We start from the raw sequence: 20,606 nt of genomic DNA, 5'->3' as shown, positions 1-20,606 counted from the left end.
GACGATGAAGACATTGATCAGGCGATAGCAAAAGCTGACAAACCACGCAATAAGAAAGAGACAACGCAGAAGCAACGTCGCCAGTATTTGAATCAGATTCTCAACATATCGACGCTTGAAGATTTACAGCTGATCATGCGCAAGGCTTTCCAAGAAGCCCAAACTACTGTTGCTGTACATAAACGGCAACTTGCAATCATGAGGGCCGTAATATTACGTGCAAACACGCTAGGTTTAACATCGGATTTCAACTCATTTTTTTGCCACCTTATAAGTAAGGTTCTCCCGATGAAGAAGAATGTTAAAGCCGCTGATAGGATTGTGAAGTTCATCTCATCGTTTTTTTCGCTAATTAATCCAATGAGAGTCGAAGAAGAGGAAGATCTTGAAAGTGATATTGAGAACAGCCAAGAGATGGAAGAACTTTATTCACTTTTTGTTGAAAAGGTGTTGAAGTTTTTACTCGGTGGGCTAGATGCGCTGAATACCACTGTTAGGTTCCGTATATGTCATCTACTCTCACACATAATTGGAAATTGTGGTGGTATAGATGAGGATTTATACGAGACTTTGTCTGATGAGCTGACAACCAGAATATATGATAAAGATGCATCAGTGCGCATAAAAGCGGTAACGGCGCTAGCATGCTTCCAGAACGATGACAGAGGTTCCCTTTCTTTGGCCGGTAAGAAATTACGATTTACCATGCAGAATGATTTGAATTCTGAGGTTCGCAGAGCATGTTTGAGAAACATAGAGAAAAACAGATTTACCGAGCCATTCATTGTTGAGCGTGCTAGGGATGTTGATACTACGAACCGGCGGTTAGTTTATTCCAAGATTTTACCTGGTTTTCAGAAGATTACGGATATTAATTCTGCAAATCGTAACCGATTGCTGGAATGGGGACTAAGAGATAGGGACGCTACGGTGAGAAAAGCAGCCACAAATTGGTTAACAGAAACTTGGATGCGTGACACCAACAATGACTTGGCTGAATTTTTAGAGAGACTTAATGTGACAGAAAGTGATATTGCCGAGACAGCGGTAAGAGCATTACTGGATAAGAAGCCAGACATAGTGAATAATTTGAAGCTAGAATCCGACTTTTTTGACAACTTGACTCCATCTTTGGCATTAATGATACGCGTTGTTTTTGAGTATTGTCATGATAATCGCAAATCTGACATTATTGAGAATCTATTTATGGAGGCTGCCGATTTTGCTTCATTGTTTGTCAGATATTTTAGACTGAGAACGGAGAATTTGCTGAAAATCAGTGAAAATAGAGAAGAGATTGAAAAAAATCCCGAATTTGCCATTGAATTGGGCATCATTGATCCTGACGAATATAACTACATTATCATGCAACTTCTGAAAATTGCGGTAGATTACGATTACAGCGATGAATTCGGAAGAAGTAAGATGTACAGCATTTTGAGGTCGACCCTAAGCAATAATTCTGTCACTGAACCGATATTGCCCTTGCTGATGGAATGTTTGAGAAAGTTGGCCATCAATGAGCGTGACTTCTGCCAAATGACCGTCGAGATTATCAATGATTTGAAAGATTCAGAGTACGAGAGGATAATGAACTTGAAGAAGCAAGAAGAAGACAATAGGAAAGCTGAAGAGGAGGCACTGACGAAGAGTAGACGAAGGAAAAGGGGCGAATTTGATGATGAGAATGGGGAAGATAGTGATACCGATGAAGTTGACAAATTAAATGCCAAGGTTCAACGGATGTTAAAAGAGTCCGATGATGACGAAAATGATGAAGACAGTGATTATGAAGAGTATCATTCCGCAATGAATGATATGTCAAGGCAATCAATCATTGAAGCTAACAAATCAAGACAAGAGGAAATTGATCAAGTTTCCGTTTTGTCACCTGATATCATCACGGATTGTCTAACGATAACCAAGTGCATGCTTCAGTTGGTGTTTTCACCATTAAGGGAGAATATGCTACTTATTTCCTTGCTTGATAATTTTATTGTTCCATGTGTGAATCAGAGGTCAGAGGTTACTGTGCGAGAATTAGCTTTGACATGTCATGGGCTCTGTGGCCTCTTGGACAAGGAGGTTGCCGTCTCAACGATGGTTGTCGCTGGTATTTTCGTGACTAGAAGTGACCATGAATCTTTCGTTGTGACTGGTTTGAAAGTCATAGGTGATTTACTGACAATCCATGGAATATCTATTCTCCAGAGTGAAAATCAACGAAGTATTGATTCCATGGCTGTCGCTAAGGTGTTCTACCGTACGTTGAAGGATGAAAGCAAACCAGAAGCGCAGTCTATTGTGGCAGTGACGTTGTTCAAATTATTCCTCTGTGGCGTGATCAATGATGACGAACTTTTTGAGACAACACTATTAACCTACTTCAACCCTAAAGTCAATAAAAACCCAGCATTGAAGCAATGTCTAGCATTTTGTATTCCAACATATTCATTTTCACATGAAAACCATCAAGAGTTGATAGCAAGCATTGTGTATGATACCATCGAGAGACTATATAAAGATTGGGATGACATTGTGAGTTTGAACCATTCATTGGAGATCAAGCAACCCGTTACTGCTAATTTCATCATTGAAAGTTTACTGTATTGGACTGATCCTTACAATCGCGCGTTGGCAAGTGAAGAAGAGATGGAGAGCAGCTCACTACATCTTGATGTTGGAATCCAGTTGATGCGGCTTCTCAAGAAATACGACTACCAGAATAAGACGCATAAAGCGCAATATAAACCGATAATAAGGTCCCTAACAAAGCTAACTTTCACATCCAAAGCAAATATCGAAAAGTTACGTAAATTTAGAGAATGCTTTGATGATGATGAGTTGTGTCAGGGGGATTTGGATGAGGTACTGAACTCAGACTTGATCTGCAAGAACAGTTTCCTGAAATGCCATACTTACATTCAGGAATGTTTGGCTGAGGCAGAAGATAGGGAGCGTGAAAGACTTGAAAAAGAGGCTGAACTTGTTTCACAACGCAGTGTAAAACAAGAAGAGACACAGGAGCAAAATAAAGAAGGCCAACAGGAAAAGGAAGATAAGAAAGAAAGGATAAATGAAGAGCATCAAAGTGAAGGAGAGGATGTGGTGTCCGATACTCATGAAAGTGATGCATTGAATCCGGAAGCACAGTCCAGTATGATTATCGGAGTAGAGGAGTCCGAATCCGAAGCAGAACCTAAATCAGATCCTTCACAGGCAGAAGTAGAATCGGAGGTTGAGGACATAGATGTTGAATCAAAGAGTGACTCATCCTTTGAAGTGCTTGGCGATTCGACTTACAACGACTCAGGTGTCAAAGCCGAACCGGAACCAGAAACGAAGAAGAAGAAGAAGAAGAAGGAAGCAAGAGTGAAGAAAGATGTTTACGTAAAACAAGAGAGGAAGACCTCCGGGGCAGCAAAAAAGAAAACTGTTGCCAGGGAGGGCCGTGTGCAGAAGCCCGAACACCGCAACAGCAGCAGAGGCAAGAAGAACAGATGCAAAGATAAGGAGGAGAGCAAAGACGTAGAAGTTAGCAGCAGTCCAGACATGCAACAGCTGTATTCTCCCTCTCCTCCCCCGGTCGTCAGCCACCCAGACACCTCCGAAATCATCCTTCTCGACTCTGACTGAAAAAACGCAATTTTGAAGAAAAAAATTTGCGGGTATAAAAGACTGTTTCTGCCCTGCCTCGTTGCCGCCGTGGAATAAGCATACATCTCTGCGGGTTGTTAACGCATGCGTTGACTTTTGCTATTTTGTATAACAAATAATTAGAGTCCAATAGATAACAGATATATACAGCAATGGGTTTGTCCTTTCAAGCGTCCAATGCTATCATATACTTGTCATATGGGGCCATGCTTGTCTCAGGCGTGGCTATTGCAGTGTACCAATTGAGGAGAGTTTCAAAGAATTCAGAGTTTCTCTCGTCAAATGGTTCCCGTACCGGTATTCCTTTGTCACTTAATTTCATTGCTTCAGGTTAGTATTGATCTCAACGTTCCGTGGTAGTGTAGAACAATACAGATTGATTTAGAATTTTGATTTTTCAACAACAGCAACATCAACAGCAACATCAATAGCAACAGCAATAGCAATAGCAGTAGCAACATAGCTCAAGGCTGTCTACTCTCCTTTCAGAACTGGAGCTTACCTTTTGTACTAACCCCTTTGACTTATCCGTCAATTCAAACGGATTCCTATATTTCACAATATAGATAAACGGGTGCCATTGTGCTGAGATTTATACCGTTTAACTCGAACAAGCTAGTACTTGCGGGAGGATTATCATATATTGTTGAAAAAAAAAAGTTTGAATCCATCTTCAGGGGTCTGACTGTTGTGGTTTCCTTACAGGAGACTCGCTGCAGTTTGACTCTTTGATTTTACTTTCACTACAGGAGAGTGATGGAGTTGACGTTTTTTGTTAGGATATTTGTTTTTGAATATTTTTGAGGTCTTACATTCTTTCTATTCTTTTTTTTGATTATCTCTCATTCACAACCTTTTTGCTCATCTTTTTTTCTTTTGATTCTCTGCTTATTTTTTTGACATTTCAAAGATAGTTCGGTTTCACTTCTTGGTCTTCAATGATCTTTATGACCCCTTTTTTAACTTTTTCTTGACTGCAACCATTTACCATGCGTTACAAAACTATTCATTTACAGTGTCTTGATAAATTACTCAAATTTGTCATATCTCTTCCTTTTTTGGCTGCATACTAACTGTAACTTTTTTTTTCTTTCTTCAGCTATGGGTGTCGGTGTTCTAACAACTTACACACAAATTGCTAATATCGCAGGTATTCAAGGTTTGCTTGTTTACGTGTTGGCAGGTGCTTTGCCAATTGTGATGTTTTCATTTTTTGGTCCACTGATCAGAAGAAGATGTCCAGAAGGATTTGTCCTTACTGAATGGTGCACACGCAGATATGGTCCTATAACTGCTTTGTGTCTATCTGCTGCAACTGTTTTCACCATCTACTTGTTTATGGTGTCTGAGTTGACTGCTGTTGGTGATGCCATAACTGCTTTAACGGGCATTGATTCCACACCCTGTGTGGTTGTCGAGTGTATTGTCACTACCATATACACGTCGATCGGTGGTTTCGGTGTTTCATTCACCACAGACACTATCCAAGCCGCATTTGTTTTGGTCATCACTGTCATAGGTATCATTGGTTATGCCACCGAGGTCGACATCAACATGGATCTCAAGCGTGAAACTTACCATGAGTTGACCGGCTCTAACAAATTGGGCTGGATGGTTTTCTACATTCTCAATATGGCAATCCTCACCAACGATGCCTTTATGTCTGGTTTCTGGCTTCGTACTTTTGCTGCGAAGACCGATAAGGATTTGTACGTTGCCACAGGAATTGCCGCATTTGTTGTCTCAGTTCTTTGTACTCTGGTTGGTTTGCCTGGTATTTTAGCTGTGTGGACGGGAGACTTGACCATCGGAGATACAGAAGGTTCCAACGCTTTCTTCATTCTCATTGGTAAAATGCACAAATGGATCATTGGTGTCATTTTGATCTTCTCCGTTATGTTATCAACATGTACTTTTGATTCACTACAGTCTGCTGTTACCTCCACCATTTCAAATGACTTATTCAGAAACAAGTTCCCAATGATTTACTCTCGTGTTTTGGTTGCCATCATCATGGTTCCTGCTTTGGTTGTGGCCATCGAGTGTTCGGCAAACGTTTTGCAGATTTACTTCATTGCAGACTTGCTATCATCGGCAATCATCCCTATCATGTTTTTGGGCTTGTCCAAGCACTTTTACTTTTTGCGTGGGCTAGATGTCATTGTTGGCGCGTTGAGCGGTTTGCTTGGCGTGTTTGTCTATGGTTGTATCTACTACGGCAACGCCAAAGACGGTGGGATGTTATTACTCATTTGGAATGGTGTCTATGACCCAACTGACTGGGGTGCCTTTGGTGCCTTTGTTGTTGCACCTGTTGGTGGTGTAATTTTCGGTCTGCTTTGTGCTGCTATCAGAATCACCGTTCTCTACATGATCAGTCGCCAAAAGGGCACTGAGTTCCATGCTCTGGACAAGCCAACTACTGCCGCCTTTGGTGTCATCAGCGAAGAGGAAGGCGTCTACGAGGCTGGAGACGCTGGCGCTGAGACTGGTACATACACTGGTGAATTCGCCGGTGGTGAGGTCGATAGCACCAAGAGCGGCGACGAAGTTGGCAGTATTACCAAGTCTACCGAGGAATCCATCGATGTCCGTGAGATCTTGAGAGAGTTCAAGTGGAAGGATATGCTACATTTGCTCGTGTAGTGGAGTCCTCTTCGTAGGTACTTCTATTTTTTTAGTCTTTCTAGTTTTTTATAGCGTCAGTTTGTAATAACAGAAAATCATTTTGTGAGAAATTTTTCGTTTTCCGCATTTGACCAATTCATGTTTTCTTTCATTTCAAGTGGAGACGGAGCATGACATTTGAATAAGACGGGATTTCTGGGGAGATCTAGCCATTAGTGCTGGTGCCGGTATACTAAACGACTGAATATGAAGCTAGACTTTGATACACGGGCAAAAAAGGGCCAGAAATGGTACATTGGTCTCGGAATGGAGGGATCCGCAAATAAGTTAGGAATAGGGGTGGTGAAGCAGCCGGTCGGAAATCCGGCGATCAAGGAGAACCGTGCCGTGATCATGAGCAATGTCAGAGACACATACAATGCACCACCGGGTCAGGGGTTCATGCCTCGAGACACTGCCAGACACCACCGCAACTGGGTAGTCCGGCTCGTCAAACAAGCCATTGAGGAAGCCGGAATCACGTCAAGCGATATCGACTGCATATGTTTCACACAGGGACCAGGGATGGGTGCTCCCTTGCAAAGTGTGGTGGTAGCAGCTCGTGCTCTAAGTTTGATGTGGAAAGTGCCGTTGGTCGGGGTGAATCACTGCATAGGTCACATCGAGATGGGCCGGGAGGTGACAGGTGCCGACAACCCAGTGGTGTTGTATGTCAGTGGAGGAAATACACAGGTGATTGCCTACAGCAGACAGAGGTATCGTATTTTTGGAGAAACCTTGGACATTGCGGTCGGGAACTGCTTGGACCGGTTTGCCAGGGTGTTGAAGATCCCCAACGACCCGTCCCCGGGCTACAACATTGAGCAGTTGGCCAAAGGCGGAAGCAAGTTCATCGAGCTCCCGTACACGGTCAAGGGCATGGACTTGAGCATGAGTGGGATTTTGGAGTACATCGAGGAGATTGTGCGTCGAGGAACCGAGAAGGTCGAGGACCTCTGCTACTCCTTGCAGGAGTGTCTCTTTGCGATGCTCGTGGAGATCACCGAGCGTGCGATGGCCCACGTGAACTCCAGGCAGGTGCTTATCGTCGGGGGTGTTGGCTGCAACGAGAGGTTACAAGAGATGATGGGCATAATGGCCCGTGACCGTGGCGGACACGTCTACGCCACCGATGAGCGGTTTTGCATCGATAACGGAGTGATGATTGCCCAGGCCGGGATTCTAGAGTACCGCATGGGCGCTGAGTGTGCCGTTGAAGACAGTATCTGCAGCCAGAAGTTTCGGACCGACGAAGTCTTTGTCAGGTGGAGACAGTAGTTTCCGTAGTGTCCGTAATGTGTATACCTTTTTGTGTAGTTTTCATCTGTACAGAAATGAAATGTTGAAACAAAATTGCCGTTTTCGGTCCGCACCGCGGCCCGTGCGATTGAGATGCTGGAGACGGTGGAAAAGAAGATGGGGATGGGAAGGGAGGAAGAAGAGGTGTTGAAGCTGAAAGAGGGGAAGAGAGCAGGCTTACGGAGACAATAACAGTTTTTGGGTTCTAGATTGAACGCAGAAGGACGGAAACGGTGCATCGCATGGAGGGCATCAACACGGACATTGCGAAGCTGGCTACGACAGCGTCAGTGTTGGTCAATTCGGCAGCGGCGAATGCCAACATCAACGACATGTTGCAGAAAAGCAAGACGTATGCATCCACGTTCGAGTCTCGAGACAACAATCCAAGTACTACTATAGTAGGAACAGCGAACAAAGGGTTGATGGGGCTATTGGTAAAGCACGGGGACGACATCCGTGTGGCTCACTCCCTCAGAAGATCGAATTTCACTGGGAACGGGAAAAAGAAGAAGGATTTCAATGTTTTGTCCAATGCAATGCTCAATGAGATTGTTGATGCTTCGGAATCGGGCATCTGTGAGAGTGGCGAGAACTCAGGCGCCGCAGGAACATCAAACGGCGTGTTGGCTGATGAAGAAACATCGTTTTCGTTGTTTCAAGGATTCAGTGCTGTGCTCCCTGAAGTGGACGAAACTATTCAAAGTATCAAGAACATGTCTGGCAAAATGGTCCAAGGAGGCGACAATGAAAAGAATATAAAAAACAGTCTCAAAAACAACAAGCTGGCGAGCTCCAGATCAAAGAAAATTGAAGAGATCACCATGGAGAAGATTAAAACATGCCAGAATCAACGCGTGCTACTCAACTTCAAATCGGACATCAACTACCACCTCGACCTTTTGGAGATCCGCAAAGGTCTAGGGAAAAGTGAGATCGCAGAAATAGATGCCAAAATAGATAGACTGTACAACTTGCGTAAAGAGATTTATGACAATGTAAATTATTATGAAAAAAGTGAAATCGATCTGGAAAACAAGTTGTTAGAGATCCAGGACCGGTTGGAATTCATCAAAGATATAGAGGTTCTTAATGGCGAAAATGTAGGTGAAATGAATGGCGACGGGACTCTAGGTGAAGAGATTAGTGGAGCAGATGAATATACCAACGAAATGAATAATGATGTTAATGACCCAAACAAGAGCAGCAGCAAGATAATTTTCAAACCGAAGAACAGCAAACAGAAAGGGAAAGGCAAGTCAAAGGACAAGGGAAACGATTCTGGTATCCTCAATGATATAGAAGGAGATGAATATGATGATGACTATGTTACTGTATATATGGAGGAGGACAGCAGATCGTATTCAAGAGTCACATCCAGCACACGGAACCTCAGACCTGGAGATCAGCTCCATACGTTCCAGGCGCACAACGAGGCGATCAATTGTCTTGCCTTCAATGAACCCTTTGAAAAATTGGTGACATGCTCCATGGACAACACAGTTAGAGTTTGGGATATGAACAGGTACAAATGTGTTGGACTCCTGGAGGGACACAATGCATACGTTGATTGTGTCACTGTCAGTGATAATCTTGCCTTCACTGGTAGTATAGACGCCACGGTGAAGATGTGGGATTTAGACTACTTCAACAAATCGCATGACACCTACAGTGAGGGCGAGAGTCTAACGCCTTTGCTCAACAGCTTCGAGGGACACGTTGATGCCATCACTGCCTTGACCTACAACAACGGCGAACTGGTCACCGGTTCGGAGGATAAAACCATTAGACAGTGGGATCTCTCCACGGGACACATTCTCCAGACTATTGATGTGATGTGGGCATCCTCGATGGCCAACTCGACCATCAACTTCGGAAGCTCCAGTTCCAGCAACGCGGCATTGGGTGCTTCGAGCTCCAACATCGTTGTGAACCGTGACACCCAGTACCCATATCTCTCGTGCATGCAGGTATTCGACGCCGCGTTGGCAAGTGGTGGCAGCGATGGTATAGTCAGGCTCTGGGATCTCAGAAGCGGAGAGGTGATCAGACAGCTGTTTGGCCATACGGGTGCTGTAACCACTCTTCAGTTCGACAAAACCTTCAGTCTCATCACCGGAAGTGCCGACCGCAGTCTCAGGATTTGGGACTTGCGTACCGGAGGAATATTGGACTCTTTCAGCTACGACAACCCAATAAAGAAAATCATGTTCGACGATCTCAAGGTGACCAGCGTGGTGGAGAACGAGCGTGGCATACATGTCTACGACAGAACCGAGCAAAGACACTGGATGCTTGGTGGCGATGTTCTATCCTCGTCCACAGAGACGATCCAGACTGACCCGGCCCCAGCTCCTGCAGCTGCTTCCTGTGCCAACTTTGTCAACGACCTACAATTCTCCGTAAACTACCTTGTCGAGGGTCGCTCGGATGGTGTCGTTGGAGTGTGGAATGTGTAAATAGCCAGCCAAAATTAATTATATTCTATAAATAACCGTTCATAAATATATAGCTCATGGAAACGAACAAGACGGCACGATGATCGTGGTAGACCAGCTTTCGACACCCCAGTAGAGCTTGAAAAGTGTGTTTTAGGCCGATCGTCGTAAAACGCTGTATTTATGCAAAATTTCCGTTTTCTTCGGCTTCACGTCTTTTTTTTCAGGTTCTTCCAGTTTTGGAAGAGGTGAATTGGAGGTGGCAAAAGGTTCAAGAAGGAGGCCTAGGTAGCAGTAGGATATTGCTTTTACGAATTCTACAGATACCAAAGAAGCAGCAAGAGAGGAAAAGATGTCGTACAGACAAACTCCCACCATTGTGGTTCTGAAAGAGGGAACAGATACGTCCCAGGGCCGTGGACAAATCATCTCCAATATCAATGCGTGTTTAGCAATCCAAGACACGCTCAAATCTACGCTTGGTCCATTCGGTAGTGACATTCTTTTGGTCGGCTCAGACAACAAAACAACCATCACCAACGATGGTGCGACCATATTGAAGAAGTTGGACGTGGTCCACCCAGCAGCAAAGATTCTTGTCGATATTAGTAGATCCCAGGATTGCGAGATTGGAGATGGTACCACCAGTGTTTGTCTGTTGGCAAGTGAGATATTGAAGAACTGCAAGAACTTCATTGAAGAAGGAATGAGCAGTAACTCTATCGTCAAGGGATTGAGAGACTCATGCGATTTGGCAATGAAGAAGATCAAAGAACTGGAGGTGAACCTCGAAGAAAAGCCAGAAGATGAAGAATACGACATGTTGATCAAGTGTGCATTGACTGCAATGAACAGTAAAATCATCCAGCAGAACGGCGATTTCTTTTCCAAGTTGGTTGTCGACTCGGTGTTGACGTTAGACAGAGACGATCTAGACGAGAACCTCATTGGTATAAAGAAGATTGCCGGCGGTGCAATGGAAGATTCCTTGTTCATCAGTGGTGTCGGTTTCAAGAAGACCTTTTCATATGCCGGATTTGAGCAACAGCCAAAGACATTTGAAAACCCAAAGATCTTGTCTCTTAACGTCGAGCTCGAGTTGAAAGCTGAAAAGGACAATGCTGAAGTGAGAATCGAAAAGGTGAACGACTACCAGAAGATCGTCGATGCAGAGTGGGGGATCATAATGGACAAATTGAACAAGATAGTCGACAGCAAGTGTAACATTGTCTTGTCGAAGCTACCTATTGGAGATTTGGCCACCCAATTTTTCGCAGATAGAGGTATCTTCTGTGCAGGTAGAGTGACAAGTGATGACTTGGAGCGTATAATCAAGGCCGTTGGAGGATCGATTCTAACTTCTGTCAATGAAATAAATACCGAGAAGGACTTAGGTACCTGCTCCAAATTTGAAGAGCTACAGATTGGAAGTGAACGTTTCAACATTTTCAGTGGATGCCCATATACCAAGACTTGTACATTAATTTTACGTGGAGGATCCATAAAGATCATCGATGAGATTGAACGTTCGTTGCACGACGCAATCATGATTGTCAAGAGAGCACTAAAAAATAAGCAGATCGTTGCTGGTGGCGGTGCAATTGAAATGGAACTAAGTAAATATCTGAGAGATTACTCGCATCAAATCAAGGGTAAGAAGCAATTGATTATCCAAAGTTATGCCAAGGCGCTGGAGATTATCCCAAGACAGCTTTGTGAAAATGCAGGTTTGGACAGCATTGAGTTGCTAAACAAACTGCGTAATTTCCATGCTAACGGCGACATCCATTACGGTTTGGATCTAGACTCTGACAGCGTTGCAAACAATTTGGAGAAATTTGTCTGGGAACCTTCAGTTGTGAAAATCAATGCGCTACAAAGTGCAACTGAGGCTGCAATCTTGGTTCTCAGTGTTGATGAGACTATCCAAAACAAAGAAAGCGATCAAGGTGGTGCACCTGGTGGTCCTGGGCCTAGAGGTAGAGGTATGCAAATGCCAATGGGAATGTAAGTGTTTAGTCAAGTAGTAAATAGTATATATTCACAAGTAATATATATTGTCTATAGATAATTATTCTATACAAGCTGTCTCTATGAGACTCACAGTGAGTTTTTGAATCCTTTGATGGTCTGATCAACTTTTGCCTGGTCCTTTAAATCTTTCAAAAGAATATCGGAAATTTGGGACCATGAGGCCTCCGTGATAGCTGCGTGTCCTGGAATGGAAACGTCTGGGCTTTTCTCCTTTGTTTCCTGCGTTTTGGCCTTGAACTGGCTAATAAGGACATTCAGAGAAAGAGAACCTGTCGATCCGGCGGACTCCAGGACTTGAGAAACGTTTTCTGAGTCTTGTAGAGTCTTTGTGCGGATCATGAGCTTGATGTCTGCTGGCTGGACAGCTATGGCTGTCTCTGGAGATCCTTCGAGAAGTTGTGCAAGTGATGATTTAACCATGTAGATGTTAGTGCTTGGCTTGATATCGAGCGCTAGTTTGAGATTAAATTTCGGCTGTTTAAGTGATTTGAATGTAAACTCAACAGTAGCAATAACCTCCTCTGTCTCTCCGGCATCCTTGCACTCATTGCTATCGGTTAAAGCATTCTGTCTCGTAGCACCGAATGGACGGGGTAGCGGTGGGAAAGTGAAATTTCCTGGTAATCTGCTGATGCTGTTCAAGTTAAATGAATCAGCAAATGCCTGTTGTGCGTCTGCAGAAGGGGTTGTAACTTCCAACAACTGCACAAATTTGTTTGCAAATTCAACTTCAGTGGCCATGTTTACTTCTGACTTCTGCTTTATGCACTGATACGTACTGTCTAGATGGTTCCCCTCCTCTCTCTTCTTCAAAAGAGCAAGGCGCCTTATCCCGTTCGATGATTTACGCTGGCAAAGGGTTCGCCTTCATGTAGCGAATCCAAATCTCATTTCACTACATGTTTTCTGTACATAGTAGGAGACAAGGAAGGCATATACAAACGAATTTGAGCTCATTGTTACTAGTTCTGAGAGTCAGCCGATGTGGTAGACACCATGTCGGATACGAATAGCAACAATTACAATAGCAATGCGTCTGAAAACGGGCCGGTAACCACCCAGTTCTACAACTACCATGAATATCATTGCCCGTATAACGAATCGTTGATCATCACACACCATCCAAACCCATACCCTTTTCCGTATCTGGACATGGAAACCAGAGTGGTTCGAATACCACGACTCCCGACAGTGGACTTCCCACAGTTTAGCAATTGTCTTCCTGGTCTGGAGCCTGTTGCGATCAGAGGGAATGAGGAAAACAAGAAGGAAGCAGACGGGTTTCGTTTCGTCCCATCAACTTATACGTATATGAACCAACACTTCGGCAATACATCGGTGTCTCCGCTATCCAACTACATTGAAGAACTGGAGTTCACAGGTATAGTGGACAAAATCAACGCTTACTTGTATGAAATATATGCCGGAACTGGAACCAACATGATTTGGCTGTTGGCCAACACGGTGTTGTTAGATCTTCCAAGCATAGTCATTCTATTAATTCAGAAATTGTTAGGTTTGCAACTAATACAGGCCAAGAACTTCAAACTAGAAGCGTACGTGGATGACCTAAACGGCACGTTTCGGGACCACCGCAGGCCAATACGAATAGTGCAGCCTCGTGAAAGTGGCTACCTCAGTCTTGACTGGGTTATTCCTTCCCAAATATGAAACAGATATTCTCATTGTCTGTCTGCTTTTTCCCGCTGCCGAATTGCACGTACGTATGTATATGTGAATATACATATATATATATATATATATATAAAAATTTATAGATAGATAAAAAGCTAGATAGATGCGGAGATATATCTATCTTTGCTATGTCGAAAAATGATAAACTTCCAAGTGCAACAATGAGGCATGGAATCAAAACCCAGAGCTAGAATCCGGACCCTTGCTATAGATTTTCTTTATACGTCGGTTCAAGCCCACATTCCAATATGCGGTTCGTAACCCACGGCCTGTCTTCCCCATCACATCTCTATTTAGAGTATGGCCGCCTGTACCGCCGGTATTGCCACTATGGTTGCTGCTGTTATTACCTCCATTGTCACTGCCCTCGGATGGATGATCTTTGGTTAATTCACCGTTATTGCTATTTCTATTGGATTTGCCGCCGCTGCTGCTACTTCTATTCCCCTTCCCTTTATCATGGTGATGGGGTTCCCAAACCGAGCGCAAGCCAAGCCCGTTAACAGAAAGTTCTCTTTCTTGGCGCAACAACTCTCTGCGTTCTTCCGGTGACATGCCCAACTCTTTCCGTTTTTCAATGAGGGTCGAATGCCTTTCACGTGAAGAAATGACGAAATTCCGACATCTTTGAATTTCAGGTTGTGTTAATTTACAAAATGAAGACGAATCATGTCTGAAGCATTCCTCAATGAACAAGTTGACGTTCACGATTCTTTTCGGGGTATTCTGGATCAGTTGGAATAATTCACTTGACAGCAATTCTTTGTTGAAGGAATTGACGCTGCCAAAGCTAGTGTTACCCGTGTCGCTCAGGTTGGAGCTACTTCGGTTATTCATTGATACTTTCAGGGAATTCAAGCCAGTTGAATGCAAATCTGTATCGGAATGTAATGTCAACTGGCTAACTATTGTGGAAGCGGGTAAGCCATGGGCACGACAATAGATCTTGCGTAACTCTGGATCCAACATCTTGAAAATGCCTAGGCAAATTTGGAAGATTGTCTTGGAGTCTTCGTAGAAGATAATGTCCCAGATTCTCAAAGTAGTCTCAATGGGTAGAACTCCTATGAATAAAGACATGAACCAGTTGGTGGTACAGAAAGTTAGAGTCGGCAAGAAGAAAAGGTAGGAGGTGTCGTCGTCGTTGTTTGAATCGTAGCTGTCGCAGTCTTCTCTGTCATTATCCATGATTATTTTCCAAACATCGGGCAAATGCTGCTTCAAGCACAAGAGGAGCATTCCTTGGTTGACTGCCAAGCCTTCGAGGTTGGATTCATGAACACCGGGCAAAAACTTCTCAGTTATGATGACCAACATCCAGAAAGTTTCCTCCTCCTCCATGAACAACAGCAATAGGCCAGTAATGAAATTGAGGGACTGGCAATAGCCGATGGTTGGTTTGTACAAGCTGAAACATTTCAAAACCCTTCTTAACGTATTCAACATTGGCGACTCCACTTCGGTGTTGGTTGCAGGGTCGGTATAGTTTTTGAAGTAGATGTTTTCCGGGAAAGTACGGTGCAAGTCCTTTTCTATGGCGTCTGTGTTTTCGTTGACCAGGTCGATGGATTGTTTCACCAACTCTTCGTACAGGCCCTTGTTCTCCTTGATCCTTTCGTTCCCGTGGACAAAGCTGAACCAGGCACGGCCTCTCCATTCGGCCGGTATGCCCTTCTTGACGAACTTGGACATTTCTTCTGACTTGACGGGGAACCTCGAGGGTATGCCATCGCTGTTCAAGTAGAGACCGTTTTTCTCCAAAAGCTTCACCCACTTGTTTTTCCGCCTAATCAAGTGGGGGCAGTACTCATCCCACCAGTCGTTGTAGTCCTTTGTGGAGATGTAGTGGTTGGTCTTCTTGAAGCCGTAGCGGTCGAACTCGGAGTTCTTGATGGTTTTCTTGAGCTGCGACTTGTTTCTGAAGTTCGACGAGAAGGTTGACGATGAGGTGTCCTTAATCGTGACGATGTCGTTGATCTTCTGCTTGAACGAGAGGAAGTTTGCACGGGACGTTTTCAGCGTGTCCAGGGTTTCGTGCTTGGTGATGTGGGACGAGGACGAGTTCTCGTGCAGCGTCATGTGGGGCTGCTTGGGCACCGGGGTGGCGAAGGAGAGTGCGTCTATATCTGTGGCGGCGTCGTCGTCGTCGATGCCACTCTCGTGGTCGTCCTCCTCCTCTTCTCCCTCCTCTTCTTCCCTGATTCCGCCGCCGCCGCCGTTGTTGGCGACAATGTCCTTCAGATGCGAGCTCTTGGTCGGCGAGTGCGTCGAGATGTTGTTGTTCGGGTACGTGTTCGTGTTCGTGTTCGTGTTGCTCACGCTCCGGTTGAGCACGCTGGCCCCTTCGTCGTCGGTGTCGTTGGCGGCGTAGTAGTCCAGCACCGTGTACGTCGTGTTCGACGCCGTCGTGGTCGTCGTGTTCACCGAGCTCTTCCTGGAGTGCTGCAGGTGCCGGCTGTTCGTTCCGATGTTCAGCTGCAGCGGTTTCGAAGCATGGTCCTCAGCCATTCTAGCTTCCGGGACGGGGCGGGCAGGACGGGTCAGGCGGTGGATGGGCGCAAACGGCTAGTCGGAGGCGACTGGGGGACCTGGGTGACAGCGGTGGGTGTGTCTGCGTGTGTGCTGCTCTATGAGCCCCTCCGTGTACTGCAACGGGGCCCGACACGCTGCCAGGGGTGAAATAACCTGTCGCAGACGGCCGGGGCCCTTTTGGTGAGGGAGCGTGGAGCCGTTGGCGGGGGGCCGGAGGCTGTGACGAGAAGAGGGGTTGGGAGGGTTTAGGGAGTCTGGGGGGCCAGGGAGCCGGTTAAGACGGCAGAGGATGTTGGAGGTGGTCCGGGTCGGGATGGAATGGAATGGAATGAATGGAACGGCGACGGTGGAGCGGATCATCGTGGTGCACACGGGGGCCGGCGGCGACGTGTCGGGACGACGGGCGGAGTATGTGGGGTTGGTGAAGCAGGCGTTGCGGAAGGTGCAGTTCAGCAACAAGGAGGCGACGGAGGAGGGCCACCTGCAGCGGTTCACGGAGATCGGGCGGGTGCTGGAGGCGTCGGAGCTGACGAACACGGGCTACGGGTCGTGTGTGTGTGCGGACGGGAGTGTGCGGTGTGACTCGTGCGTGGTGCACCTGGGTGTTGAGGACGGGGAGGGCCGGCAGCGGACCACGACGGACGCCATCGGGTGTGTGGTGTGCAACTCGTCCCGGTTCCCGCTGGCGGACGCCGTGGGTGTTGTGGCGGGCCGGCGACGGCAGCCCGTGCACGCCGGGGTGGTGGCGCCGGTGGTGACGGTGGGCCGGCTCGAGCGGGACGACACGCTTGTGTCTGCGCCGATGGCGGGGCTGCACACACGGGTCCAGGGCCACGAGTCCGGAGTGCAGGACACGGTGGGGGTGTTTCTGTTGGAGCGGTGGCCGGGGCCCGGGCGGCGCCGGACACTGATGACCGCCGGCTCGTCGTCCGGCGGCAACCTGCTGCGGGACTGGACACGCGTGGGCAGCGCCGGCGTCGTCGGCAGCGGCTGCTGGCTCGAGGAGCACTCCGCCACGGGCGACGTCGTGTGCACGCTTGCGTCCGGCCAGGGCGAACATCTCATCCGCCACGACGTGGCCCGCACCGTGGCTCGCGAGCTGCTGCACCGGCTGGCCGACGACCCGGACGGGTGTGTGCCTGTCCAGTGTGCTGCGGCCACGCTGTGCCGGCCCGCCCTGGCGGCCGCCGACGTCGGTGTCGTCGGCGTGGCACTTGCCGGCGCCCGCATTGACCTTTTCTACGTCCACAACACCGCGTCCTTTGTGCTCGGCAGCGTCGCCGCCTCCGGCGCTGTCCACACCCACGTCGGTGGCCCCCTCCGCCGGCCCCAGCACGGCCAGTGGCCGCTTGTCTAGTCCCTGTAGCCCGTGTAGCCCGTGAAGAACAGAGCACCGAAACATGTTGGTCGGAATTGCCCGATTGGGTAATTTTTCCTACACGTGACCGCCTCGCGCCGGGCAAAACCCAGGAAAAGAAACGGAAAGTGAAGGGGAAAGGGAAAAAAGACAGCCAAGACAGAAAGCAAGCTTAAATCAGAAGGAAGAAGAAGCAGAGAACAGGGCCAGAGGAAGACAGTGCAGGGCCAGAGGCTTGAGAGAGAAAGAAAAGGGCAGCCCGCAGCGACAGAACACAGATACGCTGCTGCTGAGGATGTCGCCGGTGCCAGAAGACGTGGCGGAAACGATCTACGAAAAACGGCTGTCGTTGCACCAGATCCAACAGATCCGAATATGCTCGATCTCGTCGTCAGGCGTGTCGATCCTGCTGGGGCTGGTGTTCGTGTACTTCTTTGGAATGATCCATCCGACGCGGCGCCACTTCCGGCACTACCTTGTGCTGCTGTTGATTGCGTTCGACTTCATCAAGGCGACGTCGATCCTGGTGTTCTCGTGCGTGTCGTTCAACCGGGTGACGTCGCACAACAAAGCGCTCATCCAGGGGATAGGCTGGCTGACGGTGTTTGGGATCGAGGGCGCCGACGTGGTGATCTTGATGTTTGCGGTGCACATGGCGCTGTTGATCTTCAACCCGCAGCTGACGCAGGTGAAGCAGAAGCTGATCCATTGGATCGCCACGACGCTCCACGTCGACGTCGACGCCAGCGACGAGCACCCGTTCCGACACAGACTCGCCAGTACAGGCGTGGTCCGCTGGACACAGCACATGCTGGGCCGGAGGGCCGCCCAGGAGAAGCACGACGACGACGACGCTGCAGAGCGGGGCCCGGCGCCCCCCGGCGTCAGACGCCGCTCCGAGGGCGGCTTGTACCGCCATCGTTACAGCGTTCTTCTCATTGCGTTTCTCTTCCCCGTGTTGGTCTCCTCCGTGAGCTTCTACATCAAAAACCCGTACGAGGAGTACGTGTACTGGTCGTTCTTCCGGGTGTGGACCGGGCCGTGGTACTTTTCCTGGACGCTCCGACACGTGATTGTCGTCCTGATCATGTTCATCTACATCTCCATCTACGTCTACGTGATGTCCCAGTTCAAAAGCGTCTCGCGGAGCATGAAGAAGAGGGCCGCCAGGCCCGACCTCGACTCGGAGACGAGCAACGCGGGCAACAGCAGAGCCGACGACGGTGACGATGGCGACGACGACGATAGCGACAGCGACAGCGACAACGACGTCTTCCTCAACACCTTCGGCGACTCTGTTTGGTACAAGATCTTCCAGTTCCTGTCCATGCTCGTCTTCCCCGACGTGCGCATCTCCGCCAAGCTCCACGGCCACGGCTTGACCACCAACGAGGACCTGGCCAACATCGAGCGCTTGAAAAACGAGTCCATCATCAACGAAAGCGTCAACTGGAGCAACAACAACGGCGTCGGCAATGACGTCAGCTCCTCAGAGATCCTCAGACTCAACTCATCCTTCGCCAACGTGCAGAACAAGGAGATCTCCAAGCAGATTCAGAACCTGCTTTACGAAGAGGCCATGCAGCGGTTTGCCACCCGCAAGTCCCAGATCATGCGCCAGATGAAGGTCATCTTCATCTACCCGATCTCCTACATCATCTTGTGGCTATTGCCCTTTATCAACCACTACCAGGTAATCCGCACAGGAACCGAGTCACTGTGGTCCACTGCCCCAAGCGCCATTTTCCAGGCTCTGAACTGCTTTGTCGACGTCTTGGTGTTCTTGTTAAGAGAAAAGCCATGGCAGCTGACCAAGGGTGTCGACGACATAAGTGGGATGTCTCCCTTTGTTTCCCAAGATAGTAGCTCGCTCCAGTCGCACGGCTGGAGACGCCGTGTCTCATGGTTGCCAGGTTATGGAGGTTACTCGGATGATTCCGAAGGTGTCGAGTCAGCAGATTTGGAGTTGGAAAAGGGTAGCTTCTCCAACCGAGTTGCGTATGGACGCAACTCACAGACTCTCACTCTTCACGGAAATGACCAGGACGATGGTTACTACCTGCATGGGCGTCACCTAGGAAGCTTTGAAGAAGAGAAGGATACCGATTCTATGTCTAGGCCTAACTCCAAAGGATACACACCAAGTAATGATGATGAGGATGGCAACGACCAATTTGATCAAGAGGTGGACCTGAAAGACTTCCTCAATTCGAATTCTCCAAGTCGTTCCTCCCAACGGAAAAAGCGTGTCAATTATCATTCCTCTATGGGGAGACCTAGATCTAAGCCAAATTCTCTATCTATGACACCCGCAAACCCAACCCATATGGACACTAGTCCAACTTGGGGGGCTCGTGGCTCGCTGTCTTCTTCAAACAGGAGCAACGTCAACGGTGCCTCTGGGAGCCGGAGGAATTCGCATCTATCCTGGCGTACATGGTCGTTCGGCTCGAGTCCATCCAACACTGCGGGGCGGCAAAAACAGGATAGAGAACTGGACCCAATCTTTGGATCCTTCATCAACGACAATAATGCAGTCGACTCTAAGTTGAAATTGAAAGAGAGTTCAAACGACGTTAATTGGAATCTACACATGTTTGACCACGGTCAACGTCGTGTATACGACAGTAGGGGCAACGTGAAATCCACCCCTAACAATGTTGTTAACTATAGTAGCAGCAATAGCAGTAGTTACAGACACAACAGCGGTAGCAGCAACAACGGGAGCTACAGCAATGGTAGTAATAATATGAACAATGGTCATCGGGGTAATAATAATAACAATAATAGCAACGCAGGCTTTGACGAAGAAATGGATTTGATGGACTTCTTGAAGCTTGGACAAAAAGGTTAATTGTATACTATGGACAATAATAATATTGGTATTGGCAACTATGTGCAATATCAAAGGCCAATAAAAAAAACGA

At 47.4% G+C, this 20,606-nt stretch overlaps 10 protein-coding genes across 10 annotated transcripts; 7 read left to right on the top strand and 3 right to left on the bottom strand.

Moving 5' to 3' along the window:
* Positions 1 to 78: 78 nt before the first annotated feature.
* PICMEDRAFT_26210 (hypothetical protein) lies at positions 79 to 3,027 on the top strand (the record flags this gene model as incomplete). The annotated part of the gene is made up of 2 exons (XM_019162438.1): positions 79 to 1,651; positions 1,754 to 3,027. Coding segments are annotated over 2 exons (2,847 nt in total), but the record flags the coding sequence as incomplete, so codon positions are not given.
* Positions 3,028 to 3,809: 782 nt separating this feature from the next.
* PICMEDRAFT_36503 (hypothetical protein) lies at positions 3,810 to 6,303 on the top strand (the record flags this gene model as incomplete). Its single annotated transcript, XM_019163011.1, has 2 exons — positions 3,810 to 3,987; positions 4,757 to 6,303. 2 exons carry the CDS (start codon positions 3,810 to 3,812, stop codon positions 6,301 to 6,303), a joined length of 1,725 nt encoding a protein of 574 aa, XP_019015889.1.
* A 153-nt stretch (positions 6,304 to 6,456) lies between these two features.
* On the top strand, positions 6,457 to 7,673 carry PICMEDRAFT_18163 (hypothetical protein). Its single transcript, XM_019161899.1, has one exon. The coding sequence runs from the start codon at positions 6,532 to 6,534 to the stop codon at positions 7,600 to 7,602; it is 1,071 nt and encodes a 356-aa protein (XP_019015888.1). The 5' UTR covers positions 6,457 to 6,531; the 3' UTR covers positions 7,603 to 7,673.
* Positions 7,674 to 7,793: 120 nt separating this feature from the next.
* Positions 7,794 to 10,181, top strand: PICMEDRAFT_18162 (hypothetical protein). Its single transcript, XM_019161898.1, has one exon. The coding sequence runs from the start codon at positions 7,866 to 7,868 to the stop codon at positions 10,080 to 10,082; it is 2,217 nt and encodes a 738-aa protein (XP_019015887.1). The 5' UTR covers positions 7,794 to 7,865; the 3' UTR covers positions 10,083 to 10,181.
* A 232-nt stretch (positions 10,182 to 10,413) lies between these two features.
* On the top strand, positions 10,414 to 12,072 carry PICMEDRAFT_74472 (hypothetical protein; the record flags this gene model as incomplete). Its single annotated transcript, XM_019164778.1, has 1 exon — positions 10,414 to 12,072. The coding sequence occupies one exon, from the start codon at positions 10,414 to 10,416 to the stop codon at positions 12,070 to 12,072; it is 1,659 nt and encodes a 552-aa protein (XP_019015886.1).
* An 89-nt stretch (positions 12,073 to 12,161) lies between these two features.
* Positions 12,162 to 12,836, bottom strand: PICMEDRAFT_13434 (hypothetical protein; the record flags this gene model as incomplete). Its single annotated transcript, XM_019160060.1, has 1 exon — positions 12,162 to 12,836. One exon carries the CDS (start codon positions 12,834 to 12,836, stop codon positions 12,162 to 12,164), a length of 675 nt encoding a protein of 224 aa, XP_019015885.1.
* A 255-nt stretch (positions 12,837 to 13,091) lies between these two features.
* On the top strand, positions 13,092 to 13,766 carry PICMEDRAFT_13433 (hypothetical protein; the record flags this gene model as incomplete). The annotated part of the gene is made up of 1 exon (XM_019160059.1): positions 13,092 to 13,766. The coding sequence occupies one exon, from the start codon at positions 13,092 to 13,094 to the stop codon at positions 13,764 to 13,766; it is 675 nt and encodes a 224-aa protein (XP_019015884.1).
* A 606-nt stretch (positions 13,767 to 14,372) lies between these two features.
* On the bottom strand, positions 14,373 to 15,683 carry PICMEDRAFT_24219 (hypothetical protein; the record flags this gene model as incomplete). Its single annotated transcript, XM_019162343.1, has 2 exons — positions 14,373 to 14,632; positions 14,729 to 15,683. Coding segments are annotated over 2 exons (1,215 nt in total), but the record flags the coding sequence as incomplete, so codon positions are not given.
* An 884-nt stretch (positions 15,684 to 16,567) lies between these two features.
* On the bottom strand, positions 16,568 to 17,849 carry PICMEDRAFT_176344 (hypothetical protein). Its single transcript, XM_019161675.1, has one exon. It carries the CDS (start codon positions 17,722 to 17,724, stop codon positions 16,597 to 16,599), a length of 1,128 nt encoding a protein of 375 aa, XP_019015882.1. The 5' UTR covers positions 17,725 to 17,849; the 3' UTR covers positions 16,568 to 16,596.
* A 125-nt stretch (positions 17,850 to 17,974) lies between these two features.
* Positions 17,975 to 20,533, top strand: PICMEDRAFT_74468 (hypothetical protein; the record flags this gene model as incomplete). Its single annotated transcript, XM_019164777.1, has 1 exon — positions 17,975 to 20,533. One exon carries the CDS (start codon positions 17,975 to 17,977, stop codon positions 20,531 to 20,533), a length of 2,559 nt encoding a protein of 852 aa, XP_019015881.1.
* Between the last annotated feature and the right edge of the window lie 73 nt (positions 20,534 to 20,606).

Source organism: Pichia membranifaciens (assembly GCF_001661235.1).
Source record: "Pichia membranifaciens NRRL Y-2026 unplaced genomic scaffold PICMEscaffold_6, whole genome shotgun sequence".
In the NCBI taxonomy this organism is placed as follows: Eukaryota; Fungi; Ascomycota; class Pichiomycetes; order Pichiales; family Pichiaceae; genus Pichia; species Pichia membranifaciens.
This window is presented reverse-complemented; position numbering and strand designations above follow the sequence as displayed.